The 17,180-nt window shown below is 36.0% G+C and overlaps 1 protein-coding gene across 10 annotated transcripts in view; it reads right to left on the bottom strand.

Annotated features, from left to right (window-relative positions):
• The window catches only part of USP9X (ubiquitin specific peptidase 9 X-linked), a 408,004-nt gene that overhangs the window by 21,936 nt on the left and 368,888 nt on the right, over positions 1–17,180 (bottom strand). For all 10 annotated transcript variants that reach the window (XM_053917035.1, XM_053917034.1, XM_053917036.1 and 7 more), the window contains 9 exons: positions 15,938–16,063; positions 14,867–14,992; positions 13,065–13,231; positions 8,269–8,377; positions 7,890–8,036; positions 7,111–7,257; positions 6,295–6,517; positions 3,748–3,968; positions 1,328–1,518 (listed from right to left, as the gene is read on the bottom strand). In XM_053917035.1, coding sequence (XP_053773010.1) covers positions 1,328–1,518; positions 3,748–3,968; positions 6,295–6,517; positions 7,111–7,257; positions 7,890–8,036; positions 8,269–8,377; positions 13,065–13,231; positions 14,867–14,992; positions 15,938–16,063 — 1,457 coding nt within the window. The remainder of the gene's footprint in view (positions 1–1,327; positions 1,519–3,747; positions 3,969–6,294; positions 6,518–7,110; positions 7,258–7,889; positions 8,037–8,268; positions 8,378–13,064; positions 13,232–14,866; positions 14,993–15,937; positions 16,064–17,180) is intronic.

The raw sequence follows: 17,180 nt of genomic DNA on the forward strand, positions 1-17,180 counted from the left end.
GAATTTTATATGGTGAGTCATAGGGAGCTCACTGTACTATAAAGCAGTGGTTTCAAAAGAAATCTAAGTAGTATTCTTGTAGGGAAAAGGGATGTTGCTCTGATTGAAGCAGGGAAGGTGGACCAGAATAGCGGCAACCTGGGAGATACCTCAAAGGGATTATAAGGAGTTTTATTTAACAAACCCACTGTTACAAAGGATTATAACTTTTTTTTATACCCAGTAAAGTCATGTGGTTGTACTGTGATACACAGTAATGACACGTGATAAGCAATGATTTTTAAAAAATAAAATGAAATTGAATTACTTGGTAAGGAAAAGTTTCCCTTTATAGATCTATGCTAGTTAATAAATGAAAGAATGACAAAATTAAAAGATTAGCCCTGGCACTGGAAGAGTGCTGGCCTGCAAACCTGAAGGTTACTGGTTTGATTCGCGGTCAGGGCATATGCCTAGGTTGTGGGCTGGTCAATGGTTGGGGGTGTGTGAGAGGCAACCAACTGATGTATCTTTCACACATCCATGTCTCTCTCTCTCTCTAAAAATACATAAAATCTAAAAAACAAAAAACCCTCCTCAATCTGATCAAGCCTCTATCTAGGCCTCACTACCTATTTATAGGAAATATAGGGAACTGAGGAAAACAAACTACTAAAATACCACAGGGACCCTATCAACAAAATCCAGACAGTGGGAAAATTTATAGGGTAAACTACTAAATTTTCGTCTTCAACAAATAATTGCAAGGGTGAAAAAAATTAGAAGAGATTAAAGTCATAGCAAAATTTTGGTATTTGTGGATCCTGTTTTAAAAAAATATATAGTCAAAAACAATTATGTGATAACTTGGTAAATTCAAACACCGACAAGGATATTAATGAATTTTTAAAAGACAGGGCAATAGTATTATGGCTCTATTTTTAAAAAGACATTTGAGATTTGCTTCCAAACAATCTGGAAAGAAGTAGATGGGAATATAGATTCAACACAATTGGCTATGAATTGACAACTGTTTAAGTTGGGTAATGTACACGCCTAAGGGTTCATACTGCTTCCCGTACTTCTAAAAATACAAAAAGTTTCCAAAACAAAAAAATTATTAACATCTTAAAAGACTAAAGAATGCTGCCTCTCCTTACTATGACACCTCTTTTGAGGACAACGAGCCAAAAAATATAACTAAGAAGTAAAGTTTGAACATTACCATTGCTTAAACACTGAAAATAAATATGCCTTCCGATATAAATTTTAGAAGTTTAACGTAGTGTACTGAGATGTTCACAAAGGTTTAAGCAGTTATCCCTATTCCTATCCATCCATAGTTTACCTGAACTGTTTCCAAAATCCTCTGGGCACATAGTACTGTAGTCGAGAAGCAGCTAAGTGACCAAAGATGACCTGAAGGTGTCTTAGAACACCAATATTGTACTCTTTCCTATCTTCTGTTTTACTTAATGCTGGTTTGTCTTCAAATTGTTGAGGATATCCAAATACATCATCTCTGGGATCAACATTGCTCTAGAAACCAAAACACATCATTAATGTATACTTTAAAGTATAGTAAAATATGTTGAGACAAATGCCTAACAGTTAGTGAACAAATGACCTGTATGTCTAGTTCTTATTTCCAAAGCATTTAATTTTTAATTTATAAATTTTAGTTTACAGTAATACTGTTATCCCCAGCATTTCATGAGGGTTGCTCTAAAGGAATAACCTTGACTATGTATCCGAGAGGTAGATAACAGATAATACAACAGTGTAGTGAGTGAGTTAGACTGAACTGGACATAAACACAGGCTCTGTACTTATAAGCTAGGTGACTGTGCAAATAAGTTACTCAAACTTCCTAAACTTCAGTTTGAGACAGTACATTCTTCATGTAGCTGTTGTGACATTTATATGAGACTTCTTTTGTGAAAGAAATGATCCTTTGTACACAACTGGTGAGAATCTAAAATGGTGTAGCCACTGAAAGAGAATTCCTTAAAAAACTAAAAATAGAATCATCACATGATCCAGCAATTCCACTTCTGGGTACACATCCAAAAGAATTGAAAGAAAGGTCTCAAAGAGATATTTGTACATTCATGTTCATAACATCGTCATTCACAATAGCCAAAATGTGAAACAACCCAAGTGTCCATTGATATAAATAAAATGGGCCCTGGCCAGTGTTGCTCAGTTGGTAGGAGCGTCATCCCGTAACCAAAGGGCTGCGGGTCCAATTCCTGGTCAGGGCACATGCTTAGGTTGCAGGTTCAATCCCTGGTCCAGGTGATGTTCCTCTCCCTTCCTCTCTCTCTAAAAGCAATGAAAAAAAACAATGTCCTTGGGTGAGGGGGAAAAATACCTTAAAAGGGAAGGAAATTGAAAGATGCTATTGGTATGGATAAATCGTGAGGACAGTCTATTAAGTGAAAGAAGCCAATCACAAAAAGACAAATATGATTATGATTCCAATTATGTCAGGTAACTAGAATAGTCAAACTCATAGACAGAAAAAGACCACCGGTTGCACAATTGTGCCTGAGACCTTTAATATAGAAATAGACTATCTCTAGTCCCTGCTCACAAGAAACTTACAGTCTAGGGAAGTAAAGAAGCATATAGACAAAAACACAAAGCAAAACCCAAAAACCCCCAGCGTGAAGTGGGGTGCTAAGACAACATGAAGCAGAGAGTACACTTTATTTGCAGAAAACAAAGGTGGGGGATACCTTATTTAAAAGTGTATCATATTCTGTCTGCCTCATTTACTTGTTGTCAGTACAATTAGGTATCTCTAATTGTGCTTAACTCAACATCCCAGAGAACTAGAGTATGTATTTCAACTTTTACTCAGCGCAGTGGTTCTTAACCAGGTATGGGTGTAAGCAGCCTCTATGAAGCTTTCTTAAAAGGCAAAGATGCTCAGACCCCACCCACTGGATGATGTGGTTCAGTAGGTCTGGGGAAGAGTTGAGGCAAGTGCGTGTTTCAGAAACCCTAAGTGATAAACAACTCGGGCAAACAGTTGTGGTGACTGAAGAGAGAACCATTCAACATATTTACTGCAATTAGAACACACTCTGGCTTCTCCAGTTCTCACCAACACTATGAGCAGTAAAAGGTAAAATAGAAAGAAATACAGGGTAGATACAAACATGACCACAACCGAAGTTTTACAATCTTCTCTTTTTAAAGAGCCATGCCACAGTCACGTCAACTTCTCTGCCATTACAATCCAACTTTTCTGTAACTTTATTGTGCATTGGATACTCAGTAGGCAGCCTAAATTTTGTCACAACACCATGTAACATTAAAAGTACAGAGAAATTTATTGCCTAAGCAGGGAGAGCTATATTCTGGGAAAAACTTGAAAGTATCCTAAAGTAAGCATGGATAGTAAAACTGGAATAGCATACAAGTTGGCATAAATTAACAGAGATACATATTAAAAATATTAAGTAGAAAAGTGAACATATAATTTAAACTATTATTAAAAATGAAGATCTTTATCATTACAAACTCCAGATTAAACACTTTTAACAAAAAAGTTGAGTACATTAATTGTTGCTTTAAGTACATATAAAACTACAACAAGAATTAACTGTAGTTTAAAGTCTGGTGATAGTCTATGTCAGGACTAGCCTTATTATAGAGTATGTCAAAAGGACCAATGGAAGTACAACACTCAGTAAGAGAGAACAGTATCTGGTATCAGAACTTCAAACTCAGAAAACAAAAAGGCTAAATAAAATTTACCTCATTGTCCTGCTTCTCGTCCCCAGACATATCATCATCTACATCACTACCTGTGCCTTCAATGGCAAGAATACCGTTCCTGATGGACGGAATCATGTAGAGTTGCTGAATCACAGAATTCATGTAACAAGTAGCACCAGCATTTTTCAGCCCCACAAATCCTTTTGGAGGGCGGGGTCCAACAGGTGGCAGATATTCCCACTCAGTAAGTGCTTCACATGCTGAAAGATAAGATTCTTATAGTATGAATACAACCATTTTCTCCACTTTTAGTTCTAGTAAGCTAGTAATAAATTAACACCAGCAACAACCCCACCACTCTTATAGCCACCTGAAGGCGTGCTCCAAGTTTGCATTTCTCCCTCAACAAACCTAAAATACACAGGAACATGTAATCACTATAAAGATTCTTATCCTGCTACCTGTGAACCCACATTTTTATCTGATGTTATTTCTAATGGCAGTCTCAGTAGCCTCAAGATTATATGATACTAATTCCTACACACTAACTTTATTGTTAGCTTTACAGTTTAGTCATTAAGAACTTTCTACTTTTGTATGTTTTTAAAAGTACCTTCAAAACTCATTTTGGCATAAAATGTTATATAAATACATCAACATACCACAGCTTTAATACTAACATCCTCTGGGTTCACATCCTGGTTCTGATGCTTACCAACTCTTTCATCTTCTTTAGGTAAGTTTGTTTCCTTCCTAATAAATGTAGTAATAAGAGTAGACTTGCTTTGCCTACAACCACAATGTTAATGTGAGCAAATAATAGTGAATTTGAAAGTTTTGTGAAATTGCAAATCAGCATACATCTGCCCCTCTGACCAATACAAACCTGAAAATAACAAGTATCATTGTCTACAGGACTGGTAAGATAAATTATAACATACTGAACTGAAAAGTATATAGCCAATAAATGGAAATAGGTAAATATTTATGTGTTGATAGGGTACAATCACAGAAATATTAAGGGGAAAAAGTTCTAAAGAACATTGTTGTGTACCACATGACAATCTGTTAAAAAAAAAAAAACAAAAAACAAAGAAAGACTTTGTATGTGGATTTTTCTCATACACAGAGACACTGGGAGGGCAGACACAAACTGACCATAATAGTCACAGCTGTAAAAGGAGACTGGGAGACTGGACTGTGCAGGAAACATACTTTTTAGTACACACTTTTCTTTGGTACTTAAAATTTTTACCATGCAAAGAAACAAGTGACCTTTCTCTTTCTGCCACTTTGGAGCATGTGGAGGTGTGCTGGGAATAGGACTTCAAAAATGGCCAATACATCTGGAAGGTTGTGGTCTAAAGCTATTTTTTGCTGGGTACTAGTGGAAGGGAACATGTGGCTTCTCTTCTTAAAACTGAAGGTGTTTACGCCGGAGATGAAAGTGAATTCTATTTGGGCAAGAGATACACTCATATGTACAAAAAGCAAAGAAAAAGGTTGACTCCTGGAGGCAAACTGAACAAAACCAGAAGCATCTGGGAAAAAGAAACTCATGCTCACGTGGCATAGTTTATGCCAAATTCCAAAGCAACTTTTTCACGCTAAATTCATTAGATGCTGAATCTACATGATGCTGTATCCCTTGAGGGTTTAAACTTATTAAAAGCTAAATAAATGAAAGTGAGGATTTGTTTTTTTAAAAAGCAAACAAACCAAAAAACACCTCTTGCAAGTTATAGAAAAACAAAACAACAACCAAAAAAATATCTGCCTCACTATGCATAGGTTTGGTAGAACAGCTAAAGGTCTAATCTTTAAAGCAGTCAGTTTCATCAGAATCTCCTAAAATGTTACTTAAAATGTCTCTACATTCTGAAATACAACATATAAAATATAACTGGACATGTTCTTAGAAATCTACTATAATCAATTATATTCTTAAACTTTATAAACAGTGGTTTTTGCTAAAGAAAAAAAAATAAGCTTCTGTTGTGTTTGATTTCTTATTTCTTCTTTTTCAGTTATTTTTTATTGCCCTCATCTGCTTCGAACTTCAGTTCCATCTCTATAAGATCTGGAGTCTATAGTCTATTTCACAGGCTTCAGGTGAGCATTAACTGAGGATATAAATGCATGAAAATGTTATCTTCTCACATTCTAATCTTTAAAACCAGATTTGCTTAGAACTCACATGAAAATATCATTTAAGAGCTTCTAAGAGAGGTCCTGCAATGCATGAAATTTGTGTTTTAAGTTCTAAGTCTGGCCTTTGTTTTGACTACTAATTACTCTGAATTTTGGAATTTTATTCCAGAATTGACTGAGATGAAATTTATTTTGCTAAATAGTTACACCACTTATAGGAAGACATTTAACAAACATTTGAAAACTTTTGTATCAAGGCTCTTAGCTTTTAATGGCCTTAAATCCATTTACTAACTGTGAAACTAAACTAGTTGCGGGTGGGGGGGGGGGGAGGAAGCACGAGTTGAAGATGTTTACTAAAAAACAAAAAACAAAAAACAGGAAAACAGAATCGAGTTACACCTATTAAGACAACATTATATTTAAAATACTTACTAGTTATTGCTGTGCCAATGTAATACATTTCAGTCAAAGAATCTACTATCTGTTTGAGATTCCTCACACAGCCAACAGCTAATGCTACAAGTAACTCAAAACCAGCATTAATGGTAGGTGGTGAACTACAGACTGGAATAGCCTGTTCAGCTGGCAGTTCTCCATTTCTCATATACTGCAGGTAAACATTGGATGCAGGGAAGATGAAATCATCAATTAATTCCTGTGAGAGGTGAGACAAGAATTATGTATTAGTAATGCTATAGTACACATATATCATGATATATTTGGATGTTTATATATTATATAAAAGCATGTAATATATAGTTATAAATACAAATATATAATAGTTATACATACATACATATATATGTTTTTAAGGAAAGAAAGGTCTCCTGTAATCTTGGAAGGAAGTACCATTAAATTACTTGTCAGTACTCAAGATCTCATTACATCTCGGAAAACTCATTTGGATTTTCTAATAAACACTATGCAATTAACCATATTAAATACTACAATTAACCATACCCCAAACTCAGGTTAAAATTTTTTTTTAAGAACCAAGAGTGAGCCGATACTAGCACTTAACAAAATTTACATTTTAAGTAAGTTTATTTCTTTAATCACATGTAAACCAAACCTCATTTTGAGTATCAGTAAAATTCACTGAAAAATTTTTTCCTTGAATTACCACATACTATTATTGATAGAAAAAACTCATTAATGATGAACAAGATGCAGTTTTACAAAACAGAAAAATTAAACAGTGCTTATTTATTTTATAAAATACATAGTAAAACTGAAATTTTAACTTACTTTAATGAGATTAGCACCTCCCTTTTCACAACCAATATGATACTTTTTCTCAGGGGTTTGAAAGGCCAGTAACTCTTTTGTTACCCCAAGGTGGCCTTCCAAGATGGTCTCTTCAACACCTGTTTCACCTGTTCTCTTAACATCATCCTGCCAAAGAAAAACATATCAAATGCCCAATTTATAAAGGGAGGGAGGAGCCATACGCGAGAGGGTTGAAGAGACATGAGGAAATTTCCCCAAACCTTTCCATTCTCTTCAGAACTTCCTAGAAGTAGGCTTTATGAACTGAAAGCTAATAGCTACAAATCTCTTCAGAAATATTCCCATATGGTGGTGGTGGTGGGGAATGGAGACAACTGTACTTGAACAATAAAAAAAATTTAAAAAAAGAAAAAAGAAAAATTCCCGTATGATTGTAAGTAAAAAGTATCAGGTCTTAAGATCAAGAATTAAATTAAGTGTCAGCATATCAGACTCATCAAAAATACTTTTTAAAAGAGGAAAATTATCAGAAAGGCCCAAAATTCTAAAATGAAAGAAGTGGAAAATCAGTATTCCAAGGCTCAAGCAAAACAAAGCATTTTACAAAACTAGTAATGCATTCACTCTGGGATTCATGAATTAGTGGTATCCATCAATGCAGAGTATATTTTTTGGTCCTCTGGTCCTTTTTATTACCCTTTGGTGTTTTTCATTTACCCAAAATGCTCAAAACTATAAACTATTAATAAATTATGCCATTTATCGATATAGTAAACACTGTATTAAATGCAACTTACCCTAATTCTTTTAAGCCAATCAATTTCATTATTGAGAAGAACTTCAGCATTGGGTATATTAATATTACTATTGTAAGCATAATTAAGAAGGTGCCTTAAAAGAGTGAAGTAGTCACCCGAATGTTTAGCTCTCTCTCTGGCTGTGCTCTGAAACAATAAAGTAGAATAATACGAATTTACATGTCCATGCTTAGAATCCAGTTTTAAAAACCCAAAGTTAACTAGATTATTAAAATAGTATGGGAAATTATCAATATTTTATTAATTAAATCACATACAGACTGCTCCAACTTTAATATAATCTAAAAGCATGAATTCCTAAATGTCCATTGTCTAAAGAACACATCACATTGATAAGCATATTAAAAAAATGCCTCACCCCCAAAACGGTAAAGAGCAGAGTAATGAAGAAAAGCAGAGGCCTGTGTCCCATGCAACATCTGGTGCACATCAAAAAGAACTGCTCCTGTGCCACCTGGCGAACAGTTCTGAAATAAAAATGTATCACATTTAATATATTATTTCATGAAGAAAAAAAACAGGTTACAACGCTAGTGTCTCTTGCGGGGGGGGGGGGGGCAGGGGCGGCGTGGATAAAAGGTAAATTACAAAGTAAAAACACAAGCACACAAGGAATTCTGCTGCATTTACAATAAGGATATTGCTGTAGATGTCCTTTATATTAGTAGTTCCCAAAGTATGGTCCCCAAATCAGCAGCTTCTGGGACTTGTTAGAAATACAAATTTCTCAGGTCCCTTCCCAGACCTGATGCTGAATGAGAAATACTGGAGGTGGGGCCCAGCAACCTATGTTTCAACAAATCTTGCAGGTGATTCTAATGTGTGCTAAATATTGAGAACCACTGTATTATATTATATTCTCTCTATGATGACCCCCAAGAAAAACTTGTTTCTTGTCTCATTACTGAGAATTTTACCATATCACTATGGATCTACCTTTAAAAAAATCTACATAGATCTCACTAGAATAAATGCTCCAAGAGGGTAGAGACATCATTTATTTAGCCTCCTGTACATCCAGAACCTAGAGTAGTGTCTGGTATATAGTAGGTGCTAAGAGACCCACTTCCTAAATGTATATAAAATGATGTTCTGTCTCCATTAGGAAGTATGCCCTTTCAGGCCAAGGCCTTGCTTTGTTGATGCCAGTTTCTGGCACCTAGAACAATGTCCAACATATGAATCTGCTAAGCACCTGTGTACCTTACAGACACTACAAACTATATTTTGTGGATAACTATCATGTTTCTGTCCTTGTGCTAGTTGATAAGACAGGTTAGAACCAAATTTATAGTTCATTATGAAGAACTTGACAGCATACATTCTGTGTACTAATCTGTCTCCTGGATGTTTTTAGATTTCTGGAACCCACACATGGTCCAATAAATAAGAGGGATTTTAGAGACTCTGTGAGTTGAGTTTGGTGGAACCCATATCAATTGAAGTCAGGAGTACCAATTTTCTGGGAGAAGGTCCATAACTTTTATCAGGGTTTCAAAAGTATGCCATTCATGTTGTCTTAGTTTATTTTTTAAAAAAGTTATGTTGCCAAAATAGAGTGGGGGAAGGGATCTATAAAGTTGGTGCCTCTCAGTTCCTGATGAAACCTCCCTCACACTTCTGTAATGCTTCAAAAGAAACCTGTGTATCAACAGACTGTTACATCTTCACAACATGCCCAAAATCTGATAATTTCTTACCATTTTTACACTTCCAGCCCCTGTCATATTTTATTTGGATTAATGAAAGAGTCTAACTCTTCTTGTTACTGTGTTCTTTAACATATCTAGCATGTTCCTGCCTCAGGACATTTACATCTCTTGTTCCTGTGCTTAAAACACATGTTCCCCTACTATAAAGGACACATGGACAAAATCAAGGGGGAGGGTGGAGGTGGGGGAGGGAGGGGGGTTTGGATGGGGTGGGGTGGAGGGATGGGGAGAAAAGGCACACAACTGTAACTGATTAACAATAAAAAATAAAAAACAACAACAACAACCCCCCCCCCCACACACCTTCCCTATTATCCACATGGACCACTATCTTACTTCTCAGAGCTGATTAATGGTCACCTTTTTAGGGAGGCCTTTTTTGACTATCCTATACAGGCACACCTCAAAGGAATGACGGGTTTAGTTCTAGACCACCACAATAATGCAGGACATAATATTTTTGCTGGTGGAGGATCTTGCCTTCCATTTGTAAAAAACACATCTGTTTAAAGTACAATACAGCAAAGTACAGTAAAATGAGGTATGTCTGTACGAAGCTGAACTCCAGTGACTCCTTAGTTTATCCTTTTTGTTTTATTTCTCTCTGTAGCATTTACCACCACCTAACATACTATATTTTTCCACATGTCTTCCCCTTCCTATCCCCTATCTTCTTTAATATGTAGACTCCAAGAAGGCATTTTGTCTGTTTTGTTTACTGCTATTCCAGTAGCTAGAATAGCGAGTGGTTCATAAAAGGTACTTGTTGATAAATTATTTACCAATGAGACTAAATACCGTATCAAAATTTAACACTACTTAGCCCTCAGTATCTAAGGCCTTCTGTAAAGTGACTCCTACTCATCTCCTCTACAGTATATTATCCTATTACTCCTCTTCTACACATGAAACCAGACTTCTCAGCTCTGCCCTGAAAGTACTATGCCAGGAGTGGCAAACTCAGATGCCTCCATGAATTAGAGAGATGTGTGACATTAAGGAGTTAATAAGGCAGGGTATAAAATGACCGGTGCTGGAAAAAACATATCCACCTAAAGGAAATTAAATCCAATTCCAAGTGATTACAAGAAAATAAGATCAGTGTTATGATGTGGAAGCAAACCTCATCTAATGGGAATAGAGGTCTGGGAAACCTGATCTCAGGTACAGGAAAAACTTAGTATAAAATGTGGTACTTAAGTTGAAATTTGTGAGAAAATAGAAGTAAGGGCCAAATTGTGGAGTACTTATAAACCAAATGTAAATGTTTACACTAAATTAAAAGGTAATGGGAAGGCATGGAAAAATTTTAAGCAAGAAAACAAGACGATCTTATTTTGCAATGGTTACTGCATCTGCAGTGCGGTCAACAGATTATAGAGCAACACCTTAGTGGAGCAGCACTGGGTGTGGGAAGATTAAGAATATCGCAGTTGTCCAGGCAATGGATGCTGGTTTTAAAAAAGGGTAGAAACAATATGGAGAGGAGGAAAATATATGGAATCCAAACATACAGGAGGTAAAAACAACAGGGAGTGATGGTGAGAGAGAGAGAGAGAGCACCGCCAATGCCCAACTTCCATTTTTATACACATACATTTTACCCAAACAGCTCACAGATTGTATCCTGAACACACCCTTCACTTTCACTCCTTCCAAGTAAAAGTAACTGATTCCTCCACCCATTCCCAAAGTACTTTGCCTCTTATGATACTAATTTCTGTACCAGTGTTCCCTGAGGGCAACAACTATCTTATTTGACTTTGGACTCTTACTGCCAAACACACAGTAGGGACCCACATAATTTGCTGGTGGATTAAAACTACAGAGAGGCAAACTATGTAGCAAAAATAAGTTAAAACTCAAGAGAACCTTGTCATTTAAGTTTAGTCTTAGCTCCTCCATCAGCAAAGTCTACTTCTGAATTGTTATACAAATAATGTTCATGCCAAACTTGCTATCAAATTCTTACAAACTGGAAATAAAGGATTTTGAACCTGCAATAGGTTCTCAGCTACTTGTAAAATGAGAACTGCAGGGCAGGGCGATAGTACTACAGAAGAAAATTGCTACCTCCAGGCTTGACTTCATGAAAACTTTCCCCCCTCCACCCAACAAATTATTAAATGGAACTAGACTTAACCTATTTATCTTTAACAGAGTTATCCAAGGATGATTAAAGTCTTTCCAAAAAAGAGAGCAAGCTCAACCTTATGGGGGGATGGAATCCTGTCAAAGGACTTTCTGAATAGGCTAAACTAGATGTCTTCAAGGACATTACACCAAGGAACTCCTGAAAGAGCAGACCATTCCACTTGACCTTCTCAATCACTTTACATACAGCATCCTACTCCATTAAATCATGTACACATTAAAAAAACAAAAGAGCTTTATCACTAGGCTTCATTTCAGCAAACTGCTTATTCTGACTTTACAGTAACTTTCCATCAGTTAACTTGTCATTGAATGGTATGTGACAGAATAAACTGAGTAAACATCCTGTGTCTTTTCACAAAATGTAAGACAGATTAATTACATATAATAGGGTCAGATTGAGAGAAGATGGAAACATTTTCCACAAATCCAACTGACTCACACAAAAAGAAGCACAAGACAAAATGTCACTGATTAAATGCTCTTTAAATGCAAACAAGGGCTTTATAGTTGGTCTTTATTCTCAGTGTAAAATACAAAACTTCTTACCACAAACCTGCCTTGTGAATTTCATACTGAATTAACCCCCCCCCCCCCCCCCCGGCACCTTGTAGCTAGGTATTCAAGATAGAAGGCTAATGTACCATTTATAATTTAATTTTTGTAAACCAGATTTAAAAAAATTTTATTGTTATTCAATTACAGTGGTCTGCATTTTCTCCCCATTCCTCCACCCCACCCCAGCCAAACCCACCTCTCTCCCCCGCCTCCACCCTCCCCCTTGATTTTGTCCATGTGTCCTTTTATAGTAGCTCCTGTAAATCCCTCTCCCCACTATCCCCTCCCCACTCCCCTCTGGCTATTGTTAGATTGTTCTTAACTTTAATGTTAAGTTCAGCTAATATATACCTCTTAGATAAAACTAAATCCTGAAATTAGAGAAAAATTAACTTTACTTTGAGAATGTTGGCATTTTGCAAAGACTAAAACCAAACAAATCTAGGTCAAAGCAAAACAATGTTAAATAAAATTTTCCTAAATATTAGCAAGCTATAGAAACAATAAATATTTGATTTCTAGGACACATGGACAAAATCAAGGGGGAGGGAGTTGGGTTTGGCTGGGGTGGGGGAGGGATGGGGAGAAAAGGCATATAACTGTAATTGAATAACAATAAAAGTAAAACAAAAAACAAAAAAATTGATTTCTGGGATAAATTTTACCAGCATAAATTATTTCTGCTTACAAAAATAAGATAAGAGTTCTTACAATAAAAAAACATACTTACTTGCTGTGACAGTGCAATAGTAAGTCAATAATGAAAGTCTGCCAAGCCTTTTCTTTACTAAGAGCATCTAAGGCTGTCGGAATCAAGGCAAAACATAAGGTCATCACTTCCAATGCTTCACAGCAAACCTGTTCATCTTCCAAGTCCAGCTCATTGCCTGCATTGGACTGTAAAATGATAAGGGGCAAATTATCTAGAAATGCATTTAAGAAAAAGTTCATACAACTTCAAGCTAGTGCTTAAAACCTACCTAGCTCAAACAATTTGGCCTCAGTTTCTTTTTCTGCAACTCTTGAGGACCCTTGGAATAGTATGGAAGTGACTATAAAGAGACAATGAAGTCTAATTCCAGTATTTTGCTACTTCCCAAGGAGAGCTGAAGGAGCACACTGACCACATCACCACAGGCTTTTTCTCCTTCAGGTTCCTAAAGACCTTATGAGTCGTGTGCTTTTGCACCAACAATTATTCCTTTCTGGAGAACCACTCTGGCACTGCAGTTAGGTACTTCTAACTAATTAATTCCATCATGTTGCTTACCTACAGTGCCATTTTATTCAAAACCAATTGTTTTAGACAATTGTTAAGAAAGGTTTTTTTTTTTTTTTTTTTTTAAAGACAGTGAGGGACAAATACCATTATGATCTCACCTTTAACTGGAACATAATAAATAGAAGAAAAAAGGAAACAAAATATAACCAGAAACATTGAAGTTAAGGAAGGTTTTGAAGGTTTTATAACCTAAAATATGCTTGGGTAGGTAGTTAATAAATTCTAATCTGACTTTATCAAAAATTAATAATTACAGTACCTGCCTGGAAAAGAATAAGCATTCACATATTATCTGAATGAATATCCAGCACTGTACCAGACAGATACTACAAGACATCAATATACATTGTAGGCAAATCAGGGTTATGCTAGCCATAAAAGGGAAGCTCTACAGAGCCAGAGAACTCCCTGTAATTTAATCTCCCCTTCTAAACATGCAGAAGTGGCTATCAGAGACAGGTATATATGACAGAAAAAAACCCCACAAAAATAAAGAGTCAAACACACCCTCTCTTCTGTAAATAATTTACTTAACCTAATGGAGGGTTGGGGATGATATCTAATTGGCTGACATTCTTTCTACTTCTGACAACTTTAAGAGAATCAAAAATACTTAAACGCAGTAACACAATTGACAGCTACCTAAACCCAAATTTACACAGGACAAAAAGGCGATGAAAGAAGAATAGAGAGAATAGAAACACTCAAATCCAGTATGAGGCAATTATATCCGACCCCAATTTAAAGTAGAAAAAGATCATTTTTTTAATTAAAAAATGTAAGTCATATGGCAGGATTCTGAAGCACTTTTATCTTTTTCCCCTCTCTCTTTTTAATACTCACCCTAGGGTATCTTTACTGACTTTAAAGACATTCTGAGGAATGGGGGCAGAGAGGAAGAAAGGAGGAGGGAGAGAGGAGAAAGGGAGAAAAACATTGATTGGGATTGCCTCCTGTATTGCTCTGATGGGATCGAACCAGCAACCTAGGTATGTGCCCTGACCAGGGATTGAATCTGCAACCTTCCTTGGTGTACAGGACAACATTCCAAGCAACTGAGCCACCTGGCCAGGGTTGAAGCATTTTATTTTCAAAGTAAAATTATTCTCACCTGAACTGTAGCTACCAGTTAATTTTCAATCTATTGAGATGCAAGTGATTGGCTTTTAAAGATAGCAGACATAATTAAGCCTCATGCACTCTTAAACAACATTTATTTAAAAGAAATATATTTCTGTGATAATTCTTACCTTCTCATAAATTTTAGTGATTTCTTCATTTGGGCTAAATACTAGCTGTAATGCCCCACATCCTGATGCCCAGATAATTTTTTGTATAGCTCTAATCACACAAATATCAGGCATATATCGTGAAGCCTGCAAGATAATGAGTAATTACAACTTTTGAAAGAGTATTCAGAGTGGCATAAACACTAAAAAGCAAAAATGTTTCTCCTTGTAAAGGAATAGGAATGGAATGAAGCAGTAGCATTGTCTCTAGGTTCCCAAGTTGCCTTCGACCAAGTTTTTTGTTTAATAGCAACACCATAAAGTATATACTCCAAGTTACTATGTGGCCTTATACCACTTTCAGAAGAATCTTAAAAAGACTACAAGTCTAAGCATTCCACTCTTAGTTTTTTTTTACCCAAGATAAAAACCTGTGTCCTCACAAATAGCTGTACAAAATGTTCAGAGTAGCTTAATCATAACCAAAAAAGAGAAACAATCCAAATGTCCTTTGCCAAGTATATGGATAAACACAATGTGAAATACTCATCATGGGATACTACTCAGCAATAAAAAGGAATAAATTAATGGTTTACACAGCACAGACAATTTTCAGTCATTATTCTGAAAGAAGCCAGACATAAAAGAACACACAGTACACAATTCCACCTGAAATGTAAAAACTAGTATATAGTGACAAAAAAAAAATCAGTGGTCACCTGTGGCCAGGGGTAGAGAGGAAGAATAAATCTGCTAAGGGCACAAATTAAGAGTGATTGAAATGTTCTGTGTCTTGATTGTGGGGGAGGTTTCACACATACATGCATTTGTCAAGTCACTGAATTATATACTTTAAAAGAATGCTGTTTACTGTACATAGAGATGATTAAAACCAAAAAGTATTAACATTAATATTAGATAAAATGCATGTTAAGAGAACTTTATTTACACTAAGACAATCATTAAAGTGAGTGGGTCTAGGAAAATTAAGCCCTAAATTGTGACAAGGTTTATTTCTAAATTAACAGAGGATCAAAAGAAAAAAAAAACAAACCTTTTAGGATTTCAGAGCTTTAAAACTTTAATACTAACCTCATCAGATATTTGCTGAGCAAGACGAATTGACACATTTCTAAGCATGCATTCAGATGATGGATTAGGAATGCTCTGAAGGGCACTTTGTAGCACCACTGCTTGATCATGAGTAACTTGGCTGACCTGAAAAAAAGATAAACCACTTAACTTGGAGCAAATAATTTATACATAAACAGACCCAACCATTTGCTTTTCATCCATCACCACTCCCTCAGGATTACCTCCCTTCCCATATATACTGCAGAAGCTATGGAGACTCCCACAAAAAGTACTTCACATTTCCAACAGTGGGGGGCTTTCTCTTGTGCACCAGAGTGCCACATGTCCCTCTGTAAATCCCCATTCTACATCAGTCCAACTCATTGTTTCTACTCTGGGCTCAGCATGAATAATAAGGGTAAACAATAAACTGAACCAGCAGGTTCCAACCCTATCTAGAGACTCAGTAAATTACTCCATATCTTTTACATGCATGCACCGGGGCAGATCTAGCTCCCATTCACCAGGGTAATCAAATCCTTTTTTAAAAATTAAGAAATATCAGTAACAGAATAGAAGTACAAATGTAAGAAAGGTAACAGTGTTTTACTTTATAATCAAGTGGGTTTTTTTTTGAAAAGATTTTATTTATTTATTTTCAGAGAGAGAGGAAGGAAGGGAGAAAGAGAGGGAGAGAAAGATCAATGTGTGTTTCTCACATGCCCCCAATTGGGACCTGGCCGTCAACTCAGGCATGTGTGCCCTGACTGGGAATGGAACCAGCAACCTTTCAGTTGGCAGGCCTGTACTCAATCCACTGTGCCAAACCAGCCACGGCATATAATCAAGTTTTTAAATTTGTAAGAATGGTGATTGCTGGGGGCAGGGGGTTGTAAGGGGACTAAAAGGTAATGTAAAAAAATATATATAATTAAAAAAAAAAAGAATAAATATTGGAGAAAAATGAAAGAAAGCATGCAATTGTTTCTTGTGCACCTCATTAAGCACCTGTGCCAGGGATCATGGCAAGACTGTGTTTTATCTTAACAAGAACCACTAATTACAAAACAATATATGACTTAGGCCATGTAAGACTAATGTTAAATTTCTAAAATATAGAATTGTTTTATCTAAACACTCCCTACTACTCTCTATCCCTTCCCTACCCGAGGATTATTTTGAAGCAAATCCTTGATATATAAAGCAACTACTTTAAAAAAAGAGGGCGGGGTAAAGAACATTCCTTTTAAATATAAGCATA

Source organism: Desmodus rotundus, chromosome X (assembly GCF_022682495.2).
Source record: "Desmodus rotundus isolate HL8 chromosome X, HLdesRot8A.1, whole genome shotgun sequence".
NCBI lineage: Eukaryota > Metazoa > Chordata > Mammalia > Chiroptera > Phyllostomidae > Desmodus > Desmodus rotundus.